The sequence below is a fragment of the Thermobia domestica genome, chromosome 2 (genome assembly GCF_964235325.1).
Source record: "Thermobia domestica chromosome 2, izTheDome1.hap1.1, whole genome shotgun sequence".
In the NCBI taxonomy this organism is placed as follows: domain Eukaryota; kingdom Metazoa; phylum Arthropoda; class Insecta; order Zygentoma; family Lepismatidae; genus Thermobia; species Thermobia domestica.
In genome coordinates, this window is record NC_137455.1 from 162,667,473 (window position 1) to 162,692,310 (window position 24,838).

General features: G+C 36.3%; 1 protein-coding gene across 7 annotated transcripts in view; it reads left to right on the forward strand.

The window, feature by feature from the left end:
• Positions 1–24,838, forward strand: part of LOC145676909 (anoctamin-10-like) — a 199,170-nt gene that overhangs the window by 18,278 nt on the left and 156,054 nt on the right. For 3 of the 7 annotated variants that reach the window (XM_081747688.1, XM_081747679.1, XM_081747699.1), the window contains 3 exons: positions 5,794–5,844; positions 11,622–11,672; positions 16,482–16,532. In XM_081747688.1, coding sequence (XP_081603814.1) covers positions 5,794–5,844; positions 11,622–11,672; positions 16,482–16,532 — 153 coding nt within the window. The remainder of the gene's footprint in view (positions 1–5,793; positions 5,845–11,621; positions 11,673–16,481; positions 16,533–24,838) is intronic. The other 4 variants (XM_081747695.1, XM_081747697.1, XM_081747696.1 and 1 more) reach the window with 3 other exon arrangements.

Consider the following 24,838-nt stretch of genomic DNA (forward strand, 5'->3'; position numbering starts at 1 on the left):
AGTTTCAAAACCCTAATATTCATTTTGAAACACCCTGCATTGCTTCAAATTGTGTCATCCTATATTCATGTCTTGTATGTACATATCAGGGCTGGACCTAGGGAATTTGCCGCCCAGTGCAATTGCATCATTTGCGGCCATCCACTTTCTCCAGAAAGAATAAATCTTAAAACTCACGATTTTAAGTATGCTATTCCAGCATGAACAACGAAGGGGAGGAAGAAAAATGCACTCGCACTCAGAAAGGCATAAATAACACAAATACAATCTCATTGTGACTGTTTTTGCTTTAAATAATAATTATTATGTTAGTGAAGGTAAAGCACACCTAAAAAATGGTAACCCTTTTTATAGAATTTAATATCGTGCTTCAATCTCAATATATCAATTTGCAATTAAAATGCAACTAGCTTTCTTTTTTATCTTTACTGCTTGATTTTACTTCTACATCTGTTATTTTTTTAAAAAATGTTTCCACCTTCAGTGATAAGGAACTTGTTACTGACAAAGAAAAGACTAGCTATCATATTAGAACTGTGATAACTAACTAACTGGAACAGGTGTTCGAGAATTGAGTTCTAGCATTTGACAACAATCAAGCAATTCATGCTGGGATTAATTTAACCATTTGTTTTAGCATTGTCCTTGTGATCTTAAACTAATGCGACCTAAACATAAATTTATGAATGTAGTATTCAAATAGAAGTTCAATTTACTAAGTGTAACTACAATCATCATGAAGTCTGTTTCGAACAAGAAATATTTAATTTAAATAATATCCTTATGACAGATTTTGTCGAACCCTCCAAACTTGCATATTCATGCAAATGCACGTGTTGCACATATGGCAGAGCCGGCTCTGCATATCATATATATCTAGTCGACAAATTATTTATATATGATATTTAGAAAAATACTGGTAGGAAAATTAGTATTAGTTTTTACCTTTAGACAAGTTATTTGAATTTTATACTGTTTGTGACATTATTTTCGTACTTATTAAATGCCTGTTTTCACGAAAAAACAAAATTTCATTTCTACTTTTATTTCTTGATTGATATTAATGAAAACTGCTGAAATCCGAATTGTTAGTAGGTAAGTTACTCATATAAATTGTAAAATATTTCTAGCGTATCAGTATCTAGCGTTTAATTTATGTTGCATTTTACGGTAATTACACCTCATAAAAATATTTCATACTTAAATAGACGTTAGATGCGTTACAAATGACTATTTTTAAAAAATAATGAAATTTAGAAAAAAACGAGAAGCAATGTTTTTTTTTAAAAAACACATTTCTGAAAAAATACGAACTTTTTTTATTTAAAACACTATGCAGAAGTACCGCAGGATTCTAAAACTTGGATATTTGGATAGGGCACATACTAGTTCCTAAGTGAAGTCTTGACCCGACTACGGTAGGTCCCATAGTTTTGGAGCTATAAACCTTTCACTTTAATTTTTTTCATGTTTGCAACTTATAACATCGAAAGGAAGCATTTGTGCACCCAGGCTGGTCTATACTTTTTGTCTTATCTTGGTGTCAGGAATCACCTCCCAAACGTTGTTGGTGTTGCTTTGAAACACCCTTTATAATAAACTTCCCATGTACTTGAAGAATATGACTAATGTTTCTCCTTTTGGTAAGAAGCTATTAACCTACTTACTGTAAAGTGCTCTTATGCTCAGTGGTCGAAGTGAGGCGGTATACGGTGGTATGCCATACCGCCTCTGGTTTTTCACTGATGAAGACATACCATCTCTGGTTTTTCACTGATCACGATATATCATCACTGGAAAGTTGATGCTAATATACGTTTAATAAACCCATTTTTATATACAGTAATTAACGAATAGCTTTACACGTCAAAGATTTTATTTACTATGTAGAAATAATCTCTAAGTTGGCAATACCAACATTTTGTTTCCTTTTCCCTACTTTTTGTTTTTAAAATGGCGTCTACAAAGAAATTTACGTCTTGCTCCTACACAAGGACTCGTGTTGGTTGTATGCAGCTGCTACCCAAGAGTCTGTATATCAAGAAATCACATGTAGGGATTTTGAACAGTAGGCCTACATGATATAGCCAAACTAGATAGACCTTTTCAGACTTGCCTTCGTGGATAGATACTCAGAAGCCAATAATGCCGCTGGAAACCATTTACAAATTGTTAATATACCGGTAAATACTCGATAATTTACTATTATACAATATAAGGGGATATCTTGTTATTTCTAATGCTGCTTGTAGACTATCCAAGAAAGCTTGAACAAGACCATTCAATACTTCAAATTTTCACGTTCAAAGGAGTATTGTTCAAGACACTTGAACAAGAGTCTCGAAGGGACTTGAAACAACTTTTACACGATCGTAGAGGTATTGAATCTGTTTTATATTCTTGTTAATAGATGGCAGTCCAAAACAAGTGACTGTAACAATTAAACAAATGAAAGCTAAACTGCGTACTGATTTCGTTCAGGCCTGCGCATGAATAGCTATAATATTAGCATACTTTTCTCAACTTTCTGCAGGCATTTGTAATTTAATAGATTATATTAAATAATTTAGAAAACAGGTGAATTGATATTGCAGCAATCCCATCGAATTTTCATTATTTTGTCCCTTTTACATTATATGCGGGTTAGGTTAGCCGTCGTTAAAAAAGTATAGTGCTACTTAGGTATAAAATCGTTCCGTATACTAAGCTTTTTCAAAAATCTGATTCTTCAAATGGCGTGCTGATGACAGAACCACGCTCAAAAATAATAGTAAAAAATTGAACTGTTTCCTAAAATTTTATGTATCACGAGGCAATGACTGCCTTCTGATGTTATTTATGCTATGGCATCGAAGACTGCTTAAAGAAAAGGCTGAAATCACAGAAAACCAAACGAAGCAATAATAATATTGTTTCAGCTACTGGACTTAAAGCCCATATCTGCATCATACTTTCTTCACAAATCTATCCCATATTTGGTACTGGTTAAGAATAACCCGTGAAACGAATAGTAATTTTACTGTTAAACTGTGTGAGTGCGTATGAAGGAAGATTGTCTGAGAAATCGTAATAATTCCCACTGTCGGAACATGCCTATATAATGTAGGAAACCAGTGTTTTATGTTTAGAACTTTAATGTTACCAGGGGCGTAACTAAAGGCTTGATGGTCCTCCCCCAGACAGCGTGGAGCGGGGCCTCTTCTCGACGTCCTACTTCACGATTTGGGTTCCCCCTGATTTCTTAAGGCACCCCGCAATGCGGCGTTGCGGGCCCTTATGTACACCCCTGTGTTACCAGGAGCAAATTATTACAGGGGCTATAGTTCAGTTCAAATGAGTGAGTACGATGTTAAGGGTTTGTTGCACTATTCCAATTTATCCATGATTCTTATTCTTGTTTCTTGCACTATAACCTCCGTCGATGACGCGCCTGCTTCGTACGGACGTACTCTCCCGTAGACCCCCTTCAATGCTCCTGCACTGACACTGTTAAATAGAATTCTCGATTTTATTTATTTATTATTATTATTACTTGCACTGTCTTGTATGTAACATATGTTAGGATGTACATTTGTACCTTACGGGAAAGCACTGGTAAAATCAGCACGAGTGAAAGCAACCTCTACCTTAAGAAATAACTTCTGAACTACTACGTGTGGATTTCGTGATAAAATAATTAGATTACGATAGGATAACATGTAATCATTTCCAGGATACTTCAGTTTGCGAGCATATTATCAATCTGTATGCAATTATTTGATATTATCAGAGATTAATAACAGTACAAAACGTCTTATTAAATCAAGAAAACCCAGTTATATATTTTTTTATTTAATGGACTTTTCTTTCTTAATCTACACCCGGTATTCTTGTATATTAAATTCTCAAATTAATACTTCTGCTTCTTATTGCCTCAAAATTTAACAAAAATTATGGGCATACAAGCTCTATAACTACATAAATCGTGTATGTTATCAACAAAAAATACTAACAATATCTTCCGGCGTAAATGTTAGCTTTTGTTTATTATTATAATGCACACTTGGAATATCAGATAATTATGGTAAAGAGTAAGGGAAAGATATTTATTCAACAACTGCAGCTATGTCTCACGATGCCATCATACTTTTTTTTTTTTATTTTCCTGCACCAACTCGAGCGCTGATTGGCTATTGAATGCTCTTGAATTGGATTGTTTAGAACAGGACCGAAATGAAATTTCTTGAACGAAACTATTGAATTCAAAACAAAAACGACGTCAGTGCTGACGTCTTTTCCATTAAATAGTCTTGAATGGTCTTGAACAAGAGTCTTGTTCAAGCTTTCTTGGATCGTCTACAAGCAGTATAAGAAAGTTGTGGCGGGGAGAAAGTCTCTTCATGCTCCTCCGTCCGTGACTACGGAAAAGTTCTCCCATGATTTTGAATCATTGTGTGAATAGAAATTCGATTTTTTATGCAACACACTCTCACTCTATTTCAACATCTAGATAACCGGTATGTCGAGTCAAAATCGTAATAAAACATACCGCCTCTGCTTTTTTTCAATTCAAACATTAATTATACTATTAAGAAATATCTAAATGATTCACTAAATCAACAGTTGGTAAGAAATACTTACTAGCAGGGGCGGATCCAGGACGGACTTTTGGGGAGAGTGGCGGTGAGTTGTAATACTGCTATTTAGAGCTCCAAACTCTGGGGTGGTTTTTATTTGTATGTAAGATAAGAAAGTTACCTACTGCCCTGGATCACACCTGCGTACTAGTGAGTATATGCAAGATGCGGTATAAAGATTACTTAATTACAATGTAAATGTTCATATTTATATACTTTATTTATCTTATTTTATGGTTTTGTATTTTAGAAAGATGTATAGATACAATATGATGTATACCTCTGCTACTTGACACTATTGTATGTATTTTTTATTTTGACAGCTGTAATGTTTACATGAGAATTTCTCATGTTTTGTAAGCTAATCAAACAGGCAAATGAATAAATGAATGAACATGTTGACATCACCCAAGCACAACCGCTTTGATAGAATTGCATTAAACTGCTCTGCTTTGATATATATTTTCTTTAAGATTTTATATACTTATCTCTTACAACATGTATTTATGGTATTACTTTTCTGTTAGTTTTTACCATTATAATTCATCTTTGACAAAAAAAAGTGAAATTTTAGTTTAACATACCATATATACCATGTACGACAAGCACGTGATTTATGAAAGTGAATTATTTAAAAAAATGATGAAATGAGAATGAGTCGAAATGGGAGAAGTGCGAGGGAACTCACTGAAATTATATTGTTCTCCACGAACTCGCATGACAGTGATCTCTGACATAAGTGGTAAATGCTCTAGTACTAAGATACTGTACCTGTCGAGTGAAAATTCAGGCTTTCGTTTCCTATTGTGACAGGGAAAAATAATCTCGAAGCTTATGTCTAAATTAAACTTCCAATAAATCGAAGACTGAGTTAAAGATTAAAAGAAATGTACAAAACGTTGATAAAATTGTCTTTTTGCACAGGTAAATAGTTTCTGAAACTTACTTTAATTTTTATTATAATAGTACAGTTGATTCCAAAACTTTATTAAATTAAATTAGTTCATTGTCCATTTTTAATAATCAATTGAATACTATCTGTCCTTTGAAGTGCTAATTTTCTATTGTTTTGAACCTTTACAGTAATGTGATATTGTGTGCTAATTTCCATAAATAAATTATAATATGTTTTCTGTACAGCATAATATTTAAAACGCATTTTCTATATACATTGCAGAAAGATGCGGCAGTCAGTAAGGAAGAAAACACCTTGGGGACATCCAGTAAAGTAAGTTTTTCATTTGTTTTAAATAATTGTAAGATTAATGCATTATGCAATATGAAATGGTCTATTCGTTATTTGGAAATGGTATATATTTATTATAATTTTCCAGAAATCAGTAACGTTTTCTTACTCATATCATAGATTCAAGTAAAAATATATCGATAGCATATATGACCCGTTCATTTCTAAATGACATCTTGTCCACGAAACGAACTTTTCCAGAAATCGAAAAACAAAACGTTCTGGCGCGTCATATTTTCACTAATATGTGCTATTTCTTGCTACTAATCAAGGTCAAAGAAATGTTTACCAAAAATTTGAACAAGCTCTATATAACAGTTTGAAGGAAATATTAAAGAGTAACTTGGAGAAGACTCGTTTCTGAACTATTTGAAGGACAACATACGTTTTGAGACTGTACAAAGCCATTTTGTCATGGAGATAAGTCGTTTCGGAGACAAAAGTGATATAATGATGTAATAATTTGTTTATTATAATGGATATAGGATGAAAGTGATATCTACAAAAGAAATCATTGTTGTAATATCTGAAATATAACAATTTCTGAATAAACAATGACTGGTTTGAAAAGTTCTTCAAAGCAGAAGATTATATTATTATAAGCAGACGGAAACTCCACAAAAATAAACTAAAATAAAAAGAAGAAAAAGAAGAATAGCGTCATCAAAGCTTGTTTGCATGGTAAACAACAGTTTCTAAAGATGGTTATGCGTGCGAAATATCATCTCGTTAAATTTATGCCGTATATTCCAAATCCTCCATTCTCCATTCTCCTCACACGAAACTAAACGATGATGTCGCCCTGGATTTCCCACTGCAGACTTTCCAGATTTCACATGTTCGGAACATACTCTTAGAATCTTTTTTTGAGTAAAGCTCGTAATATTGCAAAATGCTCTTTGACATATATGTATCTGGTGTGTTTTCCTATTATAAGATACACACATGAAATGTTTGTTCCAAGCGTTGGTGATTTGTTTGCGATCTGCTCTATATCACTGGCGTTCAGGAATTTTCGAACTGGTATATTTTAAAATTAAATTGTTTTGATATACTTTCACTAACCTGTAGTCCACTGACTTTGTGTAAAATACATGAAATTTTCTCATACCTTGCATTGACACATCACTAGAACTAAACATTTTTACTCCAGAATGAGTTTTACGTATAATGAAATAACCAGTTTCATTTCTGGAGCAATTAAATTTTTTCTCAGTCCACTAGCACTTCTGCATGTGAGCCTATCATGTATGTATAGTAGATACTTGTTCTTGTATATGAAGATATCTTAATTGTTGAAAGCTTATTTGAAATTTGTTATGTCAATTTTCTTAATGATGAAGACTGTTAACTAATAATAATTAATGGCTACCATTGCCATTGTTTTGAATGAATTTATTGCATACTGCAGCCTATTATATTGTGGTTAATTTGCTTTTTGCTCCTTGAAGTATTAACTGACGAGATATGTAACTTTTACTTTTATTAGTGATCCTGCAATTCCATTTCTATGTGTTCCAATGTGTCTTAATGTGTTTTCCTTTATGTTTCGTGCTATGCTTTATGGTTGTACTTAAGCCTTGTGGAGACATCATCATTGTTTTATTCCTGTGTTGTTAATCTACGAAAATGATGATATGCAACTATGTAACTGCTGGATTTAACTTTTAACTCGTTTCCCCTCTATTATATGATCATGTTGTCTTGCCATCATAATTCCCTTTCTCCTAATCCATAGTGTTAGGGATATAATAATAAAATTCTATTCTACGAGGGTCACTCCATAAGTAAATTACCCATGTTCCGAGCATGCCTCGCTCACTTGGTAATTTTCAGAGTCGAAAATTATCAAGCAGTGAGAATGTGGCGATGAACTCGAAATATGGTTATCTTTGCCCTTACTTGAGTGCAGTTGAAAATTTGGATTAATAGACATTTTTCCTCTTGGTTGCTTTTGGGTTAGCAACAAAAGAAGGGAAATAAGTAAAACGATGAAGATAACTGATATTGCCATTACTGCTCAAATTTATAGGAAGTTTACTCAGTGAAGGTTATTGATGGTAATCAAACAGGATACCCAATACTCAATCATAACTTCAACAACGCAATAATGAGAGGAACATTAATCAGTATTTACGGATGTTTGGAAAATTATATGATACATGACATCGAATCATCCGTACACGTGTATATGTATCATGCTTCGTATCCTGGGTGCGGCATTTGATAAGAACCAATGAGAAGGCAAAAGGGCAATAGGTTTCCATATTTAGGGATCTGACGCAAAGTATGGTCTGATTATCACAAGATTTGGGTGTGACCCTCGAGAATACTTAAAAAGGGTCTCAGGGCCTCTTGTAGGAGGATTCTGTTAACTGATTCGATTGAGAGATCAGTCATCGGGTGCTCGAAGCCGAGTTCACAAGGGCGAAGTTCATCGGAGAGCAACTTGTTACACAGTTGTACAAGACTCCAATTAAGGTATGTAACAGAGATTACTATAAAACCATTTTCATTTATAAGGATGTCATATCACATTTCACACTGATTTATCTACCTACAGTAAAGCTTTCACGATTAAGAACAGTAGTCTTATAATTGCATTTCCTCTTCTATCCTCAAGGAAATAGAGATAATTAAGATGTTATTTACTCATTATAAAGCAGAATGTAAGTTGAATGTTGCTTTATTAATCATGTAATAAATTTCAATTAATATTAACAAGAGCCTTTATTCTTCCCCTAGATTAAGTTCCCATTATTCCCAAGTATTTCTTGGTGTAAATTTTAGTTTAATCTCCTCTTCTGACAACCGCTAAGAATTAGCGTGAGCAGTTCTTCAAATATGTGGGAAATAAACGAGCAGCATGATAATACAGACCTGCACCATCGTCACAAAAGCATATATCATATGAAAGCTATGAATACTATTCATACAATGGTGCCAATATCTCAAAATCGAATATTTTTGGGCAAGTTGGCGTTTGAAAATGGACGACTCATATATGATTTCCAACAGAAATTCTACATAATACATAAAACTTACAACAAGAACTTCGTAGAAATGAAGCTTCAACAGAGTGAACATAATATACGAAAATATACCAGAAAGAAAACGCATCTTTTCGCGTCTTTCGGAGTTATAGGCTGCCGAGAACATGAAAAAATGAAATTTGAAGGTCCAAAGCTCCAAAACTATGAGACCTACCGTAGTCGGTTCAAGACTTCACTTATGAAATAATATGTGTTCTATCGAAAAATACATGTTTCAGAATCCTGCGGTAATTCCGTAACAATTTTTATAGAGGGAGTTCGGCTAAGGCATATAATTTGAAGTTCTCACCAACTACCTCTATAACAATTGTTGCAGAAGTACCGCGGGATTCTAAAACTTGGATATTTGGATAGGGCACATACTAGTTCCTAAGTGAAGTCTTGACCCGACTACGGTAGGTCCCATAGTTTTGGAGCTATAAACCTTTCACTTTAATTTTTTTCATGTTTTTTGCAACTTATAACATCGAAAGGAAGCATTTGTGCACCCAGGCTGGTCTATACTTTTTGTCTTATCTTGGTGTCAGGAATCACCTCCCAAACGTTGTTGGTGTTGCTTTGAAACACCCTTTATAATAAACTTCCTATGCACTTGAAGAATATGACTAATATTTTTCCTTTTGGTAAGAAGCTATTAACCTACTTACTGTAAAGTGCTCTTATACTCAGTGGTCGAAGTGAGGCGGTATACGGTGGTATGCCATACCGCCTCTGGTTTCTCACTGATGAAGACATACCATCTGTGATCTTTTACTGATCAAGACATACCGTCACTGGAAAGTGGGTGCTAATATACTTTTAATAAATCAATTTTTATGTACAGTAATTAACGAATAGCTTTACACGTCAAAGATTTTATTTATTATGTAGAAATAATTTCTAAGTTGGCAATACCAACATTTTGTTTTCTTTTCCTTACTATTTGTTTTTAAAATGGCGTCTACAAAGAAATTTACGTCTTGCTACTACACAAGGATTCTTGTCGGTTGTATGCAGCTGCTACCCAAGAGTCTGTATATCAAGAAATCACATGTAGGGATTTTGGAACAGTAGGCCTACATGATATAGCCAAACTAGATAGACCTTTTCAAGCTTGCCTTCGTGCATAGATACTCAGAAGCCAATAATGTCGCGGGAAACCATTTACAAATTGTTAATATACCGGTAAAAACTCGATTTTTAAAACATTTACATGTATAATTCTCTATTACACAATATAATGGGATATTTTTTATTTCTAAGAAAGTTGTGGCGGGGAGAAAGTCTCTCCATGCTCCTCCGTCCGTGACTACGGAAAAGTTCTCCCATGATTTTGAATCATTGTGTGAATAGAAATTCGATTTTTTATGCAACACACTCTCACTCTATTTCAACATCTAGATAACCGGTATGTCGAGTCAAAATCGTAATAAAACATACCGCCTCTGCTTTTTTTCAATTCAAACCTTAATTATACTATTAAGAAATATCTAAATGATTCACTAAATCAACAGTTGGTAAGAAATACTTACTAGCAGGGGCGGATCCAGGACGGACTTTTGGGAAGAGTGGCGGTGAGTTGTAATACTGCTATTTAGAGCTCCAAACTCTGGGGTGGTTTTTATTTGTATATAAGATAAGAAAGTTACCTACTGCCCTGGATCACACCTGCGTACTAGTGAGTATATGCCTGATATGGTATAAAGATTACTTAATTACGATATAAATGTTCATATTTATATACTTTATTTATCTTATTTTATGGTTTTGTATTTTAGAAAGATGTATAGATACAATATGATGTATACCTTTGCTACTTGACACTATTGTATGTATTTTTCTATTTTGACAACTATAATGCTTACATGAGAATTTCTCGTGTTTTGTAAGCTAATCAAACAGGCAAATGAATAAATGAATGAACATGTTGACATCATCCAAGCACAACCGCTTTGATAGAATTGTATTGAACCGCTCTCCTTTGATATATGTTTTCTTTAAGCTTTTAATATTTTTTCTTTAAGATATTATATACTTATCTCTTACAACATGTATTTATAATATTACTTTTCTGTTAAATTTTATCATTATAAATCATCTTTGACAAAAAAAGTGAAGTTTTAGCTTAACAAACCACATATACCATGTATTCTGTAGGAGGCACGTGATTTATGAAAGTGAATTATTAAAAAAATGATGAAATGAGAATGAGTCGAAATGGGAGAAGTGCGAGGGAACTCACTGAAATTATATTGTTCTCCACGAACTCGCATGACAGTGATCTCTGACATAAGTGGTAAATGCTCTAGTACTAAGATACTGTACCTGTCGAGTGAAAATTCAGGCTTTCGTTTCCTATTGTGACAGGGAAAAATAATCCCGATGCTTATGTCTAAATTAAACTTCCAATAAATCGAAGACTGAATTAAAGATTAAAAGAAATGTACAAAACGTTGATAAAATTGTCTTTTTGCACAGGTAAATACTTTTTGAAATTTACTTTAATTTTTATTATAGCAGTATAGTTGATTCCAAAACTCTTAAATTAAATTAGTTCATTGTCCATTTTTAATAATCAATTGAATACTATCTGTCCTTTGAAGTGCTAATTTTCTTGTTTTGAACCTTTACAGTAATGTGATATTGTGTGCTAATTTCCATAAATAAATTATAATATGTTTTCTGTACAGCATAATATTTAAAACGCATTTTCTATATACATTGCAGAAAGATGCGGCAGTCAGTAAGGAAGAAAACACCTTGGGGACATCCAGTAAAGTAAGTTTTCATTTGTTTTAAATGATTGTAAGATTAATGCATTATGCAATATGAAATGGTCTATTCGTTATTTGGAAATGGTATATATTTATTATAATTTTTCAGAAATCAGTAACGTTTTCTTACTCATATCATAGATTCAAGTAAAAATATATCGATAGCATATATGACCCGTTCATTTCTAAATGACATCTTGTCCATGAAACGAACTTTTCCAGAAATCGAAAACAAAACGTTCTGGCGCGTCATATTTTCACTAACATGTGCTATTTCTTGCTACTAATCAAGGTCAAAGAAATGTTTACCAAAAATTTGAACAAGCTCTATATAACAGTTTGAAGGAAATATTAAAGAGTAACTTGGAGAAGACTCGTTTCTGAACTATTTGAAGGACAACATACGTTTTGAGACTGTACAAAGCCATTTTGTCATGGAGATAAGTCGTTTCGGAGACAAAAGTGATATAATGATGTAATAATTTGTTTATTATAATGGATATAGGATGAAAGTGATATCTACAAAAGAAATCATTGTTGTAATATCTGAAATATAACAATTTCTGAATAAACAATGACTGGTTTGAAAAGTTCTTCAAAGCAGAAGATTATATTATTATAAGCAGACGGAAACTCCACAAAAATAAACTAAAATAAAAAGAAGAAAAAGAAGAATAGCGTCATCAAAGCTTGTTTGCATGGTAAACAACAGTTTCTAAAGATGGTTATGCGTGCGAAATATCATCTCGTTAAATTTATGCCGTATATTCCAAATCCTCCATTCTCCATTCTCCTCACACGAAACTAAACGATGATGTCGCCCTGGATTTCCCACTGCAGACTTTCCAGATTTCACATGTTCGGAACATACTCTTAGAATCTTTTTTTGAGTAAAGCTCGTAATATTGCAAAATGCTCTTTGACATATATGTATCTGGTGTGTTTTCCTATTATAAGATACACACATGAAATGTTTGTTCCAAGCGTTGGTGATTTGTTTGCGATCTGCTCTATATCACTGGCGTTCAGGCATTTTCGAACTGGTATATTTTAAAAATAAATTGTTTTGATATACTTTCACTAACCTGTAGTCCACTGACTTTGTGTAAAATATATGAAATTTTCTCATATCTTGCATTGACACATCACTATAGCTAAATATATATTTTTTTTTAGTCCAGAATGATACACGAAGTCTTGCAGGCGGTGAAGTTGATGAATAAAGAACTTTCTTCTTCATGTTCTTCCATAAAAGAGGATTTTTTTTGCCTTCTTTCTAGCCTTAACCGAATCTGCTCCTACAACTAACCCCTTATTCTATAATGATTTTTCAATGGAATATTTTACGTACGAGGTGTGTGGTTCATCCATTACAGAACTAGATCGTACACACAGCAAATTAGATGTAATTTCAATCTCTCTCCAACCACCTTAAATAATAAAAAGCGTTGGAAGGCACAGCGTAAAACACGACCCAGCCTCGTATTTCGATGGATCTGACAATGAAACTGATTGTTGAAAATATGTTTTGTTTAGACAGTAACAACAATAGAAGGATTACCAATCATTACGAATAAACATACACTTTATGAGAAAACAATAAATTTTTAACTTATCTGAATCTAGTTGTGACTTGTGGCAGGAGCGTCATTTCAGATTTTGCTTGGGGGGGGGGCAAGACCCCTTGATATAATTAAAATTTCGCGTTTTTCACTGATTTACTACTATTCTATTGATAAAATCTATATACATCTCCAACTCAGGGGGGGTAAATGCCCCTCCCTGCCCCCCCTAAATGACGCCCCTGACTTGTGGACGAGACTCGCTTTGAAATTGTTTTTATTTACTCACTACAGATGTCTAACGGACAAAAAGCCGTTTGTTTCTGTAAGTTTAAGGATTTTACCTTCGCTATTTCGGTTTGTTTTACGTCAACAAGAGGTAGTTTGTAACAGTATCACAACATTTCTCACATTTGTACGTAATTTGCACCGCTTATCGGATTTTTTGGAACTGAAAAGCATATATCATATGAAAGCTATAAATACCATTCATACAATGCTGCCAATATCTCAAAATCGAATTTTCTTGGGCAAGATGCCGTTTGAAAATGGACGACTCATATATGATTGCCAACAGAAATTCTACATAATACATAAAACTTGTCTTAAATGACATACAACAACAATACAAGAACTTCGTAGAAATGAAGCTTCAACAGAGTGAACATAATATACGAAAATATACCAGAAAGAAAACGCATCTTTTCGCGTCTTTCGGAGTTATAGGATGCCGAGAACATGAAAAAATGAACTTTGAAGGTCGAAAGCTCCAAAACTATGAGACCTACCGTAGTCGGCTCAAGACTTCACTTATGAAATAATATGTGTTCTATCGAAAAATACATGTTTCAGAATCCTGCGGTAATTCCGCAACAATTTTTAAAGAGGGAGTTTGGCTAAGGCATATAATTTGAATTTCTCACCAACTACCTCTATAACAATTGTTGCAGAAGTACCGCGGGATTCTAAAACTTGGATATTTGGATAGGGCACATACTAGTTCCTACGTGAAGTCTTGACCCGACTACGGTAGGTCCCATAGTTTGATATTACAACAACCTTTCAATTTAATTTTTTTCATGTTCTTTGCAGCTTATAACATCGAAAGGAAGCATTTGTGCACCCAGGCTGGTCTATACTTTTTGTCTTATCTTGGTGTCAGGAATCACCTCCCAAACGTTGTTGGTGTTGCTTTGAAACACCCTTTATAATAAACTTCCCATGTACTTGAAGAATATGACTAATGTTTCTCCTTTTGGTAAGAAGCTATTAACCTACTTACTGTAAAGTGCTCTCATACTCAGTAGTCGAAGTGAGGCGGTATGCAGTGGTATGCCATACCGCCTCTGGTTTCTCACTGATGAAGACATACCATCTGTGATCCTTTACTGATCAAGACATATCGTCACTGGAAAGTGTATGCTAATATACGTTTAATAAATCCATTTTTATATACAGTAATTAACGAATAGCTTTACACGTCAAAGATTTTATTTATTATGTAGAAATAATTTCTAAGTTGGCAATACCAACATTTTGTTTTCTTTTCCCTACTATTTGTTTTTAAAATGGCGCCTACAAAGAAATTTACGTCTTGCTCCTACACAAGGACTCGTGTTGGTTGTATGCAGCTGCTACCCAAGAGTCTGTATATCAAGAAATCACATGTAGGGATTTTGAACAGTAGGCCTACATGATATAGCCAAACTAGATAGACCTTTTCAGACTTGCCTTCGTGGATAGATACTCAATAGCCAATAATGTCGCGGGAAACCATTTACAATTTTTTAATATACCGGTAAAAACTCGATTTTAGAACATTTTCGTGTATAATTCTCTATTATACAATATAAGAGGATACTTTTTCTTTCTAACTTACTTTATTTCTAACTTACTTTTACTTCTATTTAATTAGTTTTCATTATATATGCACGTTCAACATACATTAAAACAAAATTTGCATTATCCCGCATGCTTAGCAACTCGTTGTAAATGGCAAATAGAATAATATTGCACATTGGTGATGAAAAATTATTTTATGTAAGGCAGGAGAACGAACCTCGACTAAGATTAGGACGAATGAGTATCTTGAAATTGAATTTTGAATAGCATGAGGGTTTTGTTTGCCTCATCTCAGTGATATAAGAAAATATAATTAGTTTTCCGTTCCGTTGATCCCGAAGGAAATTACAAATGGCTTTATACATAAATGGGACATTCGGATTTGTACCGCTATGGAATATAAATTTCTGGAATTGCATTACGTTTCTTTGTGGTCATCTAATGGAGAAAGCATTTAAAAGCGGATGATGAATTGACTTGAGTTTAGCATCCCATTCAGCAGCGAAACTATATGACATGTGGACCTACAGCTTACCGTGGGTCCGAACAAACCGTGCTTCCGAAGGAATCAAATTCGGGTTTCTTATGCCAAAATCTTGTACTGTAACCGATTAGCCACGAGGAAGTTTCAATTATTTTCTTTTTTTAAGTGTAACATTTAGTAGTAAAAACAATTTATACACATTCTAGTTGAGTTTGTTCATATTTAAGAACTTAAGATGGCATTACCACTGTCATTTGAAGAGATGGAATTTCGGTATTCAGAACATACTCTTTACCGGAGACACAGTCTTCATTTTCCTCGGTGGTAAACATGCAACTTCTCTTCAACAGGAACATTTTTTTTTAAATCATTGAAAGAGTCGGAATCTCAAGTATTTGAAACAAAATCTGCCGAAGAGACAATTTTAAGTTCCCGATAGTAAGCACTCAAACTCCGCCACGAAGAAAAGATTTCCGCGGCATTTGGAACAGAATTATTACAGTGGTTACAGTTTCTAGCCTTCATGACGGTAAGCCTCCTCCACCACGAACAGATTTTTTTTTCGGGACAAATAATCTCGATGCTAAAGTCCTGATTAAACTCCCAATAAATCGGAGACTGAGTTAATGATTGAAACATGTGCTAAAGGTTGATAAGTTTTATTTTTGTACAGTTATATATTTTCTGGATTTACTTCAATGCTTATTACAGTACTGTAGTTCATTCCTAAATTTTATTAAATTAAATTCTTCCATTGTTCATTTTAGCAATGAATTTCATACTATCTATCCTTTAAAGTGCTAATTTTCTGTTTTGAATCTTTATAATAATGTTATATTTAGTGCCAATTTCCATAAATAAACAAAAGTAAATGTTTTTTATACATCACAATATTTAAAACGCATTTTCTATATATATATTGCAGAGAGGTGCGGTAGGCAGTAAGGAAGAAAAAACCTTGGGGACATCCAGTAGTGTGAGTTTATTTCATTTATTTTAAAGACTTGTAAGATCATTATATTGTGTGGTATGAAATGATCTGTCTTTTTTTGGAAATAGTATATTTTTATTATACTTTTCCAGAAGTTAATAACAATTTCTTATTCATATCATAAATTCAAGTAAAAGTATATCGATAGCATATAAATGATTACTAATATTAATTCTACATAACACATAAAATTTGTCGTAGGTGACATAGTACAATAACAACTTTGCAGAAATGAAGCTTCAACTGAGTGTACATATTATACGAAAATATACCAGAAATAAGATGCATCTTATCCAGTAGAGTACGTTTGTTCTATCTTGACACACTTCCCGCCAGTGCACTTGGTTGTCTTTTAAAGATTTTCTGGTAGCACTCAAATGAATGTTTTAATCCGATAGACGTGTTATTGGTTTTGTCGTGTAGGTGACTAAAGTCGTCAGCCAGCCCATCAAATGAGGTCTTGCTATTTGGCGGGTAGTTGAAGTGCTTAGTTCCCGCACGCGAACAAGTAAGTTAGAGTGATTTGTAAGTGGAGTCGCGTTTTGCCGTTTCCTAGCATATTATAACTCAGCACTTTTACCGTGGCGTGGCAACAACGCTTTGCAGACAGATTCATTCTTAGGAGGGAAGCATGCCAAAATAAAACAAACATACTTTAGTAATGGTCGAGCCCGTGCTGAGAAAGGGGGAGGGACCCCCACCGGTTGAGTCTTGTGGCATGCATTGTGGCCACAGTGTTAAGGTGGGGGAGATTGGTTCGGGTGGGAGTTTGGAGACAGACTTTCCATTCGAGTGTCCTGTTTGAACTTCAGCTTCTCCTTGTGAGGTTGAATGTAATGCAGGACAACAACCTACCGGCGGGGGTGAGCCCTCGGGTATCCCCCGAAATGGGCGACTAACTCGTGCCATTGGATCCGGGAGAGTACGTGTGACCCCATCACGTCCTCAGTGGGGTAGGTAGCTCCGGCTGCCGTACCTACCGGCGGGGGTGAGCCTTCGGGTATCCCCCAAATGGGCAACTAAGCCGTGCCCTTGGGTCCGGGAGGTAAGGCTGCGTGGTAGCCCAACACGCTAAAAAAGAGTGAGTAGTTGGTGTGCCCTGGGTGGGCGGATCCAACGCCCTACCGGGAGGATGATGTAGGTACTGCCCTCAAAGAGAGTGTAATGCGTTCTCTTGGGTCCGGGATGGGATACTTGTATCCTAACTCATACTCGTACCTCAGGAGTGCTGAGGAAGTGCGCTTCTTCGTCCCAGGTTTTTTCTGCATTCTACTGGGTGCAGGGGCCACGACCCTACCAGGGGAGACCCCGCTCCCAAATGGCCATTGTCTTTAAAGGTAGACAGTCTACATCAGCCATTGGGTCTGGTAATGTACGGTTCACCTCTCTCGTAAGAAGAGGTAGTCCCGTATTGTTTGGACGACCCTACCGAAGGAAGGGTGTGGGTGTCCCTTCTAATGGTGGCCTACACGTACCATTGGGATTCGGACAAGTAGCTTTGCTACAACGTGTACGTGGAACCTAAACACGTTAAAGATAGGTAGCCCCGTATTGTTTGGGCGAGCCTACCAGGGGAGACATAGCTTCTCGGGGAGACACGACTCCCAAATGACAATGTCTGCCTTGAGCAAACGGTCTACATCAGTCATTGGCTCTGGTAATGTACGGTGTACCTCTACCGTAACTAGAGGAAGTCCCGTATTGCTTGGACGACCCTACCAGGGGGGGTGTCGGATTCCAGCCTGCGGGAGGACCAACCGGAGGTGGGGGAGGGGCCAATCCCAGGAATCTGGGTAACGGTTCTGATCCTGCTAAAGGGAGGAAGTTCCGTGGGACATGGGCCGGCACCAAACCCAAATGGTGACTCAACACGTACCATTGGGTTCGGGATGAGATACGGGAGTATCTCGACGTGTGCGTGGTACCTCTACACGACAAGGCGGTTGCCAGTTGAACGATAGAGGTAAACAGGGCCGGGATTGAACAAGCCCCCTCGGGCGTCACCTGGGGCCCCGGATTGGGTTGGACTCTGTCGGGCTGTGGTCATACCGTGGGATTCGGTAGCTTGTGGGAGCCAATCCCAGGAATCTGGGTAACGGTGAACACGGGCGGGAGGTGAACTTGCCTTATAACGCTCGGGCGCCATGCCTGCAGAGCATGGTAGGACTGACTCGCTAGCAGTCTGCCTCAACCAGTAGGTCTACTGGTAGCCACTCAGGACTTCGGTCTGGCTGCGCAGTGGGCGTATCCCACTCCCTCAGAGAATGGGGGTGACACACTAAGGTGTCAAGGTTAAGGGACAAATCTTGACGGTGCACTTCGTGCACGAGCAATAATAGCGTATATTGTGCAACTACGGGCGGGGTGCATTACATTCTTGCGGAACCCGTCCATTAAATAGACCGAACGGTCGCGGGCATGCTCCCCATGCATGCAATTAAGCGTGGCATAGTAGACCACTAGCTCACAATGTCCGTTCTTTAATCCGAGCCCAACTGTAAGTTAACAAAGCTCGTTGTTGTGTGTTTGTATCTATGGTCATTCCTACAGACGGTGTAGGAGAATGATACCCCTTATTTCTAGCAAACGTGTACCATTCGGGAAATCTAGACTTTGGAAGAACAACATACTACATGTAGTTCCCTACATATGTGAAAAAGGCATCTTACTCTCAAAAAATTCCTACAAATTGTATCTCAACGGATTTCTGTAGTGTCAAATGTGCTGAATAACATTAAAAGTTTACCAAAATTTGATCACCGGAAAGGCCCAATTTTCAAGATGGCGTCCAAAATAATTGTTAACTCTTTTACAATTTTAGGCTTTCATCCAAGTAGCTACTGGGTCATCACTATTTATCCTAGGACTATGATTCGTACATAATTTTCTTCAGAATAAAACAAGCTTTCGAGTGGTGTCATACAAATGTGTGCATGATCTACGTGGAAAGGAAAATTGAGGATAATTCAAGAAATTTCCCTCTTAAAATCCCTTTTCAAACATTTTGCACCCTCTGAAGCGGCCCCGGGTAAAAATACACGTCCCAAAACTTCCTAGAGAAGTACTATGAGATATAGGAATGTGCCAAATTACATTGTGAAATCCTTAGTAGTTACGACGAAATAAAATATTTACCAATATCCTACTCTGTGAATATATCCAACCAAATATATAAGTAGACAATAAATAGGACAGAACATAAAAGTTTCTAACATAGTACTATTAATCCGGTGTTATCATTCGTAACTTGTTATGGGGGCCGCGATGGCTCAGTGGTAGAGCGTTCACCTCTGGTGCATGGGGTCCTGGGTTCAAACCCTGCTCCCGCCAAGTGAACTTTGTAGTGGACAAACACCGTGTGCGTGGGTTTTCTCGGGGTTCTCCCGTTTCCTCCCACTTTTTTCATTCCACCCCGGCATAACTGTGGGACGTAAAACTCAAAGATGTCGTAACTCGTTATTTTTAGAATGAAGCAAGCTTTCCTATGGTATCATCCCCTTGCGTTCATGATGCATGTGGAAAGAGAAATTGTGGATAATTCGGAAAAATTCCCCCTAAAAATTCCCGTTTCAAAAGTTTTACGCCCTTTGAAGCGGCTCCGGATAAGAGTACACTACTTTTATGTTTCTAGAAAATTACTATGCGTTATATGCTATGTATGTGCTAAATTTCATTCGGATATCTCATTATTTTACTATGTTATTTGTTATTACTTTACTGTGTTCATTGACATAGTATGACAATGCAATAATAATTTATTTTGTTCCTTTCAACCTTCAATATGAATGCTAACTTTGCAACCCCAGAAATCTGTCCTATTGGCCATGGAGACATAAGTTGTGGTTCAGACATTGTACGACTTCGTCAGAAGGGAGCTGAAGGAGTCAGCAAAGCAAGTTCTAAAAGAAGAGATAAGTTGTTAATTTCAGCAGGAGAAAAAGTATACTCAAAATGCAGCCAGCGATACATCAATACAAAAGACATTCAAAGTAAACAACAACAAAAATCTGAACCACTAAAGAGAAGTGCTAGGATATCTCAAAGTCCTTCTAACAGCCAAACAGATTGTCTCTTCTGCTGTATTACAGTCACCCAGGCAGTGCTGGTATTAGTTATGTGAAGACAGACGTATTTGTGATCAGTATTATTGAGTGTTGTAATAGTCATTCAGATGAACGGGTGAGTATCGTGAAAGTAAGAATAGAATATCATGGACATTACCTGCACGCCGCTGACTGTGTTTACCATCACTTTTGTAGCAGTAATTTACGTTCTGAGCTTTGCATACTGCTACAGTTTTATAATGAGTAAGAGGCGAGAAGCAGTAGACCTTGGAAGACCTAAAAACAAAGATCAAGAGAAAGTATTCTTGAAAGTTTGATCTTATCTAGAAAATAATGACGATGAACAATTGACAGTTTCACGATTACAGGAGGAAATAAGGAATTTCTGGAAAGAGAAAATTCAGAACCATTTGGAAAGAGTTACATCAAAGAAAAGTTAAAACTAAAATAGGACAAAAATATTTATTTTGTTCAAGGAGAACGTCTCCATGATATTGTGACGATGAGGAAAAACACATCACAAATCTTACTTCAGCACTCTTGAAGAGCATGGAGAATCACTGAAAAGGGATATCATCGAAACAGTATATCGTCTTTATTAAAAGTGATATTAGGTCCACCACTCCGTCTCTTACAGATCAGTATCCAAGTGGAATATTTCTGAAACTAGGATCTACCCTTTCTTTCATACTTGATTTGCTGTAAAAATTGTTAAATGGTATTTTTGTAAGTAAAATATAAAGTATGATGACCGGGGAAAAAGTACAGAGAGACCGGGGAAAAAGTACGTGGACATCTCTTGTTAGGCAGATGTTTCAACTTTCGAAATGTCTCAGATCTAGAGAAAACAGCACACAATTTGTGTCACTAGTGAATGAAGCACAAACACTATATTCATCACTGATATTGAAACAGATTACAATCGAAAGTAACATAAAGTCGGATACACTGATCGAAATAAAGAAAATTATTGACACAAAAAAGACAGAGTTTTGCCACAGGTCAGAAACAAGTTTGGTTTGGACAAACTATCAGAAAATGCTGCAGGTTGCCCGATCTCTCATCAAAGCAAATCGCACAGCGTCTTGGATGATGCACCTGCAAGCGGTGTCAGACTGCCAATATTTGCTGCTGCTGGACACTAAAACTACTAAAAATCTGCATTTATCTATTTGCAAAAAATGAGTCAATAACAGAGCTACATCCTGCATGTATACCGCATTTTCCAAGGGATTCCACGTGATTCGCCACAGTAACCAGTTCTGGGCAGGCCTTAGTCCAGATCTAGTAATCGATCAGACATTAATGAGATCCTTAAAGAGCAGTGGCAGGTTGAACCACGGAAGTGGCATGACTGAAGAAATGCGTGCTTTGTGGACAATGTCCACACCTATCTCATCTTAATATCACGATGCCATGTAGCAAGTCAATGATCTTACATACGCAACCAGTCATCAGCATCGAGAAAAAACATTGTCAAGGATTACAAGAGATCACTGAGAGTTAGAGAAGATCAAAGAAAAACTTGTAACCGGCCCGGCATCGGGGCCAGGCCCCCCCAAATGATTTCCTGCCGTCCCCCAAATGACCAGCTTTTAAAACATCATACTAAAATTATCTCGCTTCATTCATTTAAAAGTAACAAAGTTTACTGACAATTAATAATTTACCGTAAAATAGTATGGAAAAATATTGTTTTTCCATACCGATCGAAAAATAGGATACTTTTTTGTGACAGCAGATTACACAGTTTATTGTGATCTATATTTGGCAGTTTGAAGACAAACGTTTTAACAAGGTACTATAAATACAGTCATAAAACAAAGGTACTAAACTGATTTGTAAGTACAGTATATTTTTATATGCTTTAACAAGTGTTTTAAAAGACGTAGAGGATGGAAAATTTGGTGAGAAACGATGATTTTATTCAGTTTGGATTTCATTCGCTCCCTTTTATTTCTACTCAGTGTAATAAAATAATTATTTTTCTTAGTCGCAAATAATAAATAAATATTTTTTGTCAGGAAACCTAAAGAAATCAAGTGAAATTTCAAAGAAAATCAATCTTGTGTAGATAGGTTCTGTATACAATTTCTTAAATTTAAATATAAAGGTAACCAAGAAAAGTTTAGTTGCTTTTTCACCCACCACCTTCGAACATTGATATGTCACCTAAGACATATCTGGAAGTTCAAAAATAGTCCCCATCAGCATCGACGACTTTCTGCCAACGTTCTGAAAGGCCGTGGAATCCATCGCGGTAGAACTTGGTGAGACGTGAAACGAAGAAGGTATCAGGTGCATTTTGCACTTTTACTAAGGATTTGAACTGGCGTCTTCTAACGTGACTGTCCAAAGAATGGAACAAGTGATAATCGGACGGTGCAATACCCGAGGAATATAGGGGTTGCAATATTGTTTCCCATCCAATGCGTAGAATGGTGTCCTGAGTCATCCTAACCACGTGGGACTTAGCGTTGTCCCGTAAACGAGGGCCTGTTTGCGATTCAGAAGTGATGGCTCCAGAGTTTTGAGTTTTTCTTGAACACAGCTCAACTGCTGACACTACACAGTTACATGATACTCTGACCAGCTGCTAGCAGTTCTCGATGCATGATGCACCAAACACACAGAAGGACCTTCTTCTGGTGCAGTGCTGGTTTCGGCTGTTTTGAAATCTGTTCATGGGATGAGCTTCGTATAGGACCCACTTTTTATCACATGTCAACACCCTGTCCAGAAATGGCTCCAAAATAGTAAATAAACACAGGCGACTGCCGCGTTGCCTTCTGGCCCGGAGTCAAAACATGTGGCACCCATCGACCCAACTTGTAGTGCTTTCCAAATTGATGGAGGTGCTGCCGAATGGTTTCTCCACTCACACTGAATTGTAGTCCCAGTTCCTCACATGTCTGGCCACTGTTCGACTCAATTGCTGCCTGAAGATCTTTATTTTGTACATGTGTTGGTCTTTCGACACGTGGTGTTTTCGAATTTCATCATTGTTCTTAAACTTGTTAAACCATTGCTGCACTGTCCGCGTCGTCACGATATCCTCACGAAAGGCCTGGCATATCTTCTGTCCCGCTGCAGCGGCGTTTGACCTGTATTTGAACTCGTTCAGCATACATGCCCTTATGACGCTCTGTGGATGTCCCATGTTTCCTCTGTCCTTACTTAAGTTCACGGTGTATCTGAATTGCCACAACTAGGTAGCATGTTGGATATACCCACATTAACAACTGAACTTCGCCTTATCTTCACTCGCGTTTAACTCACGGTGTGAGGTCCAATTGAACACAGACCTCCACGAAAAGGGACAGAACTTTCTTGGTTACTTTTATAGTTATGCACAAAAGTATAGCGTTTGGTCCCGGGCAGTAGTTCTTGGTTAAGCATAATAAAAAATACCTTGAATATAATTTATGGAGAAATAATAATAATAATAATAATAATAATAATAATAATAATAATAATAATAATAATAATAATAATAATAATAATAATAATAATAATAATAAGCTAAAATAATGTTTTTAGTTTTCCAGAAGGAAACCAAATTTTCCTTTTTTTCAAGCCTAAAAAACTAGCAGCAACACATTTTTTTGGAGCTTTGTACATTGAAGCTGGCCCCCCCTCAAAAACGACAGGCTCTCCTACATAAACTTGCTGCCTACACCCCTGTGTACGAAATATATTGGAAAACCAATTTTGATGTATTATTTAAAAGAAAAGACCAAGAAAAACCCTTTCCAACGAGTCCAGCATTAAAATTGACACAGAACCATTGATCCTGCTCTTCTTTATCAACGATATTTGATTATGTCTAAAACTAGAGAACTTTCTTTAGAGCATTTATTGAGCTATGGGCTCAGTCCATTTGCAGCAACCATGTTTGACGCCAAATAAATCTTTCCTAAAAGTGACAAAGCTCAACTGGCTCATACGATTGAGGTGTATATTATTAAGCAATAGAAATAAGCTATCATGGATTCGGTTTCAGCAACTGAACATTATGTGTTAGATGGTAGTTCACTTTTTCATCGGCTGCCTTGGACAAAGAGCAAGAGCTATGGTGGCATTGTGCGTTCATATGTAGAATTTACCATATAACATGATGGTAAAGCAAATGTTATTTTTGGCGATTACAAAGCTGGTCCTTCCATCAAGGATAATACACATAATCGACGAAGCCAAATCCCTCATTTCACTATCAGATTCAATGCA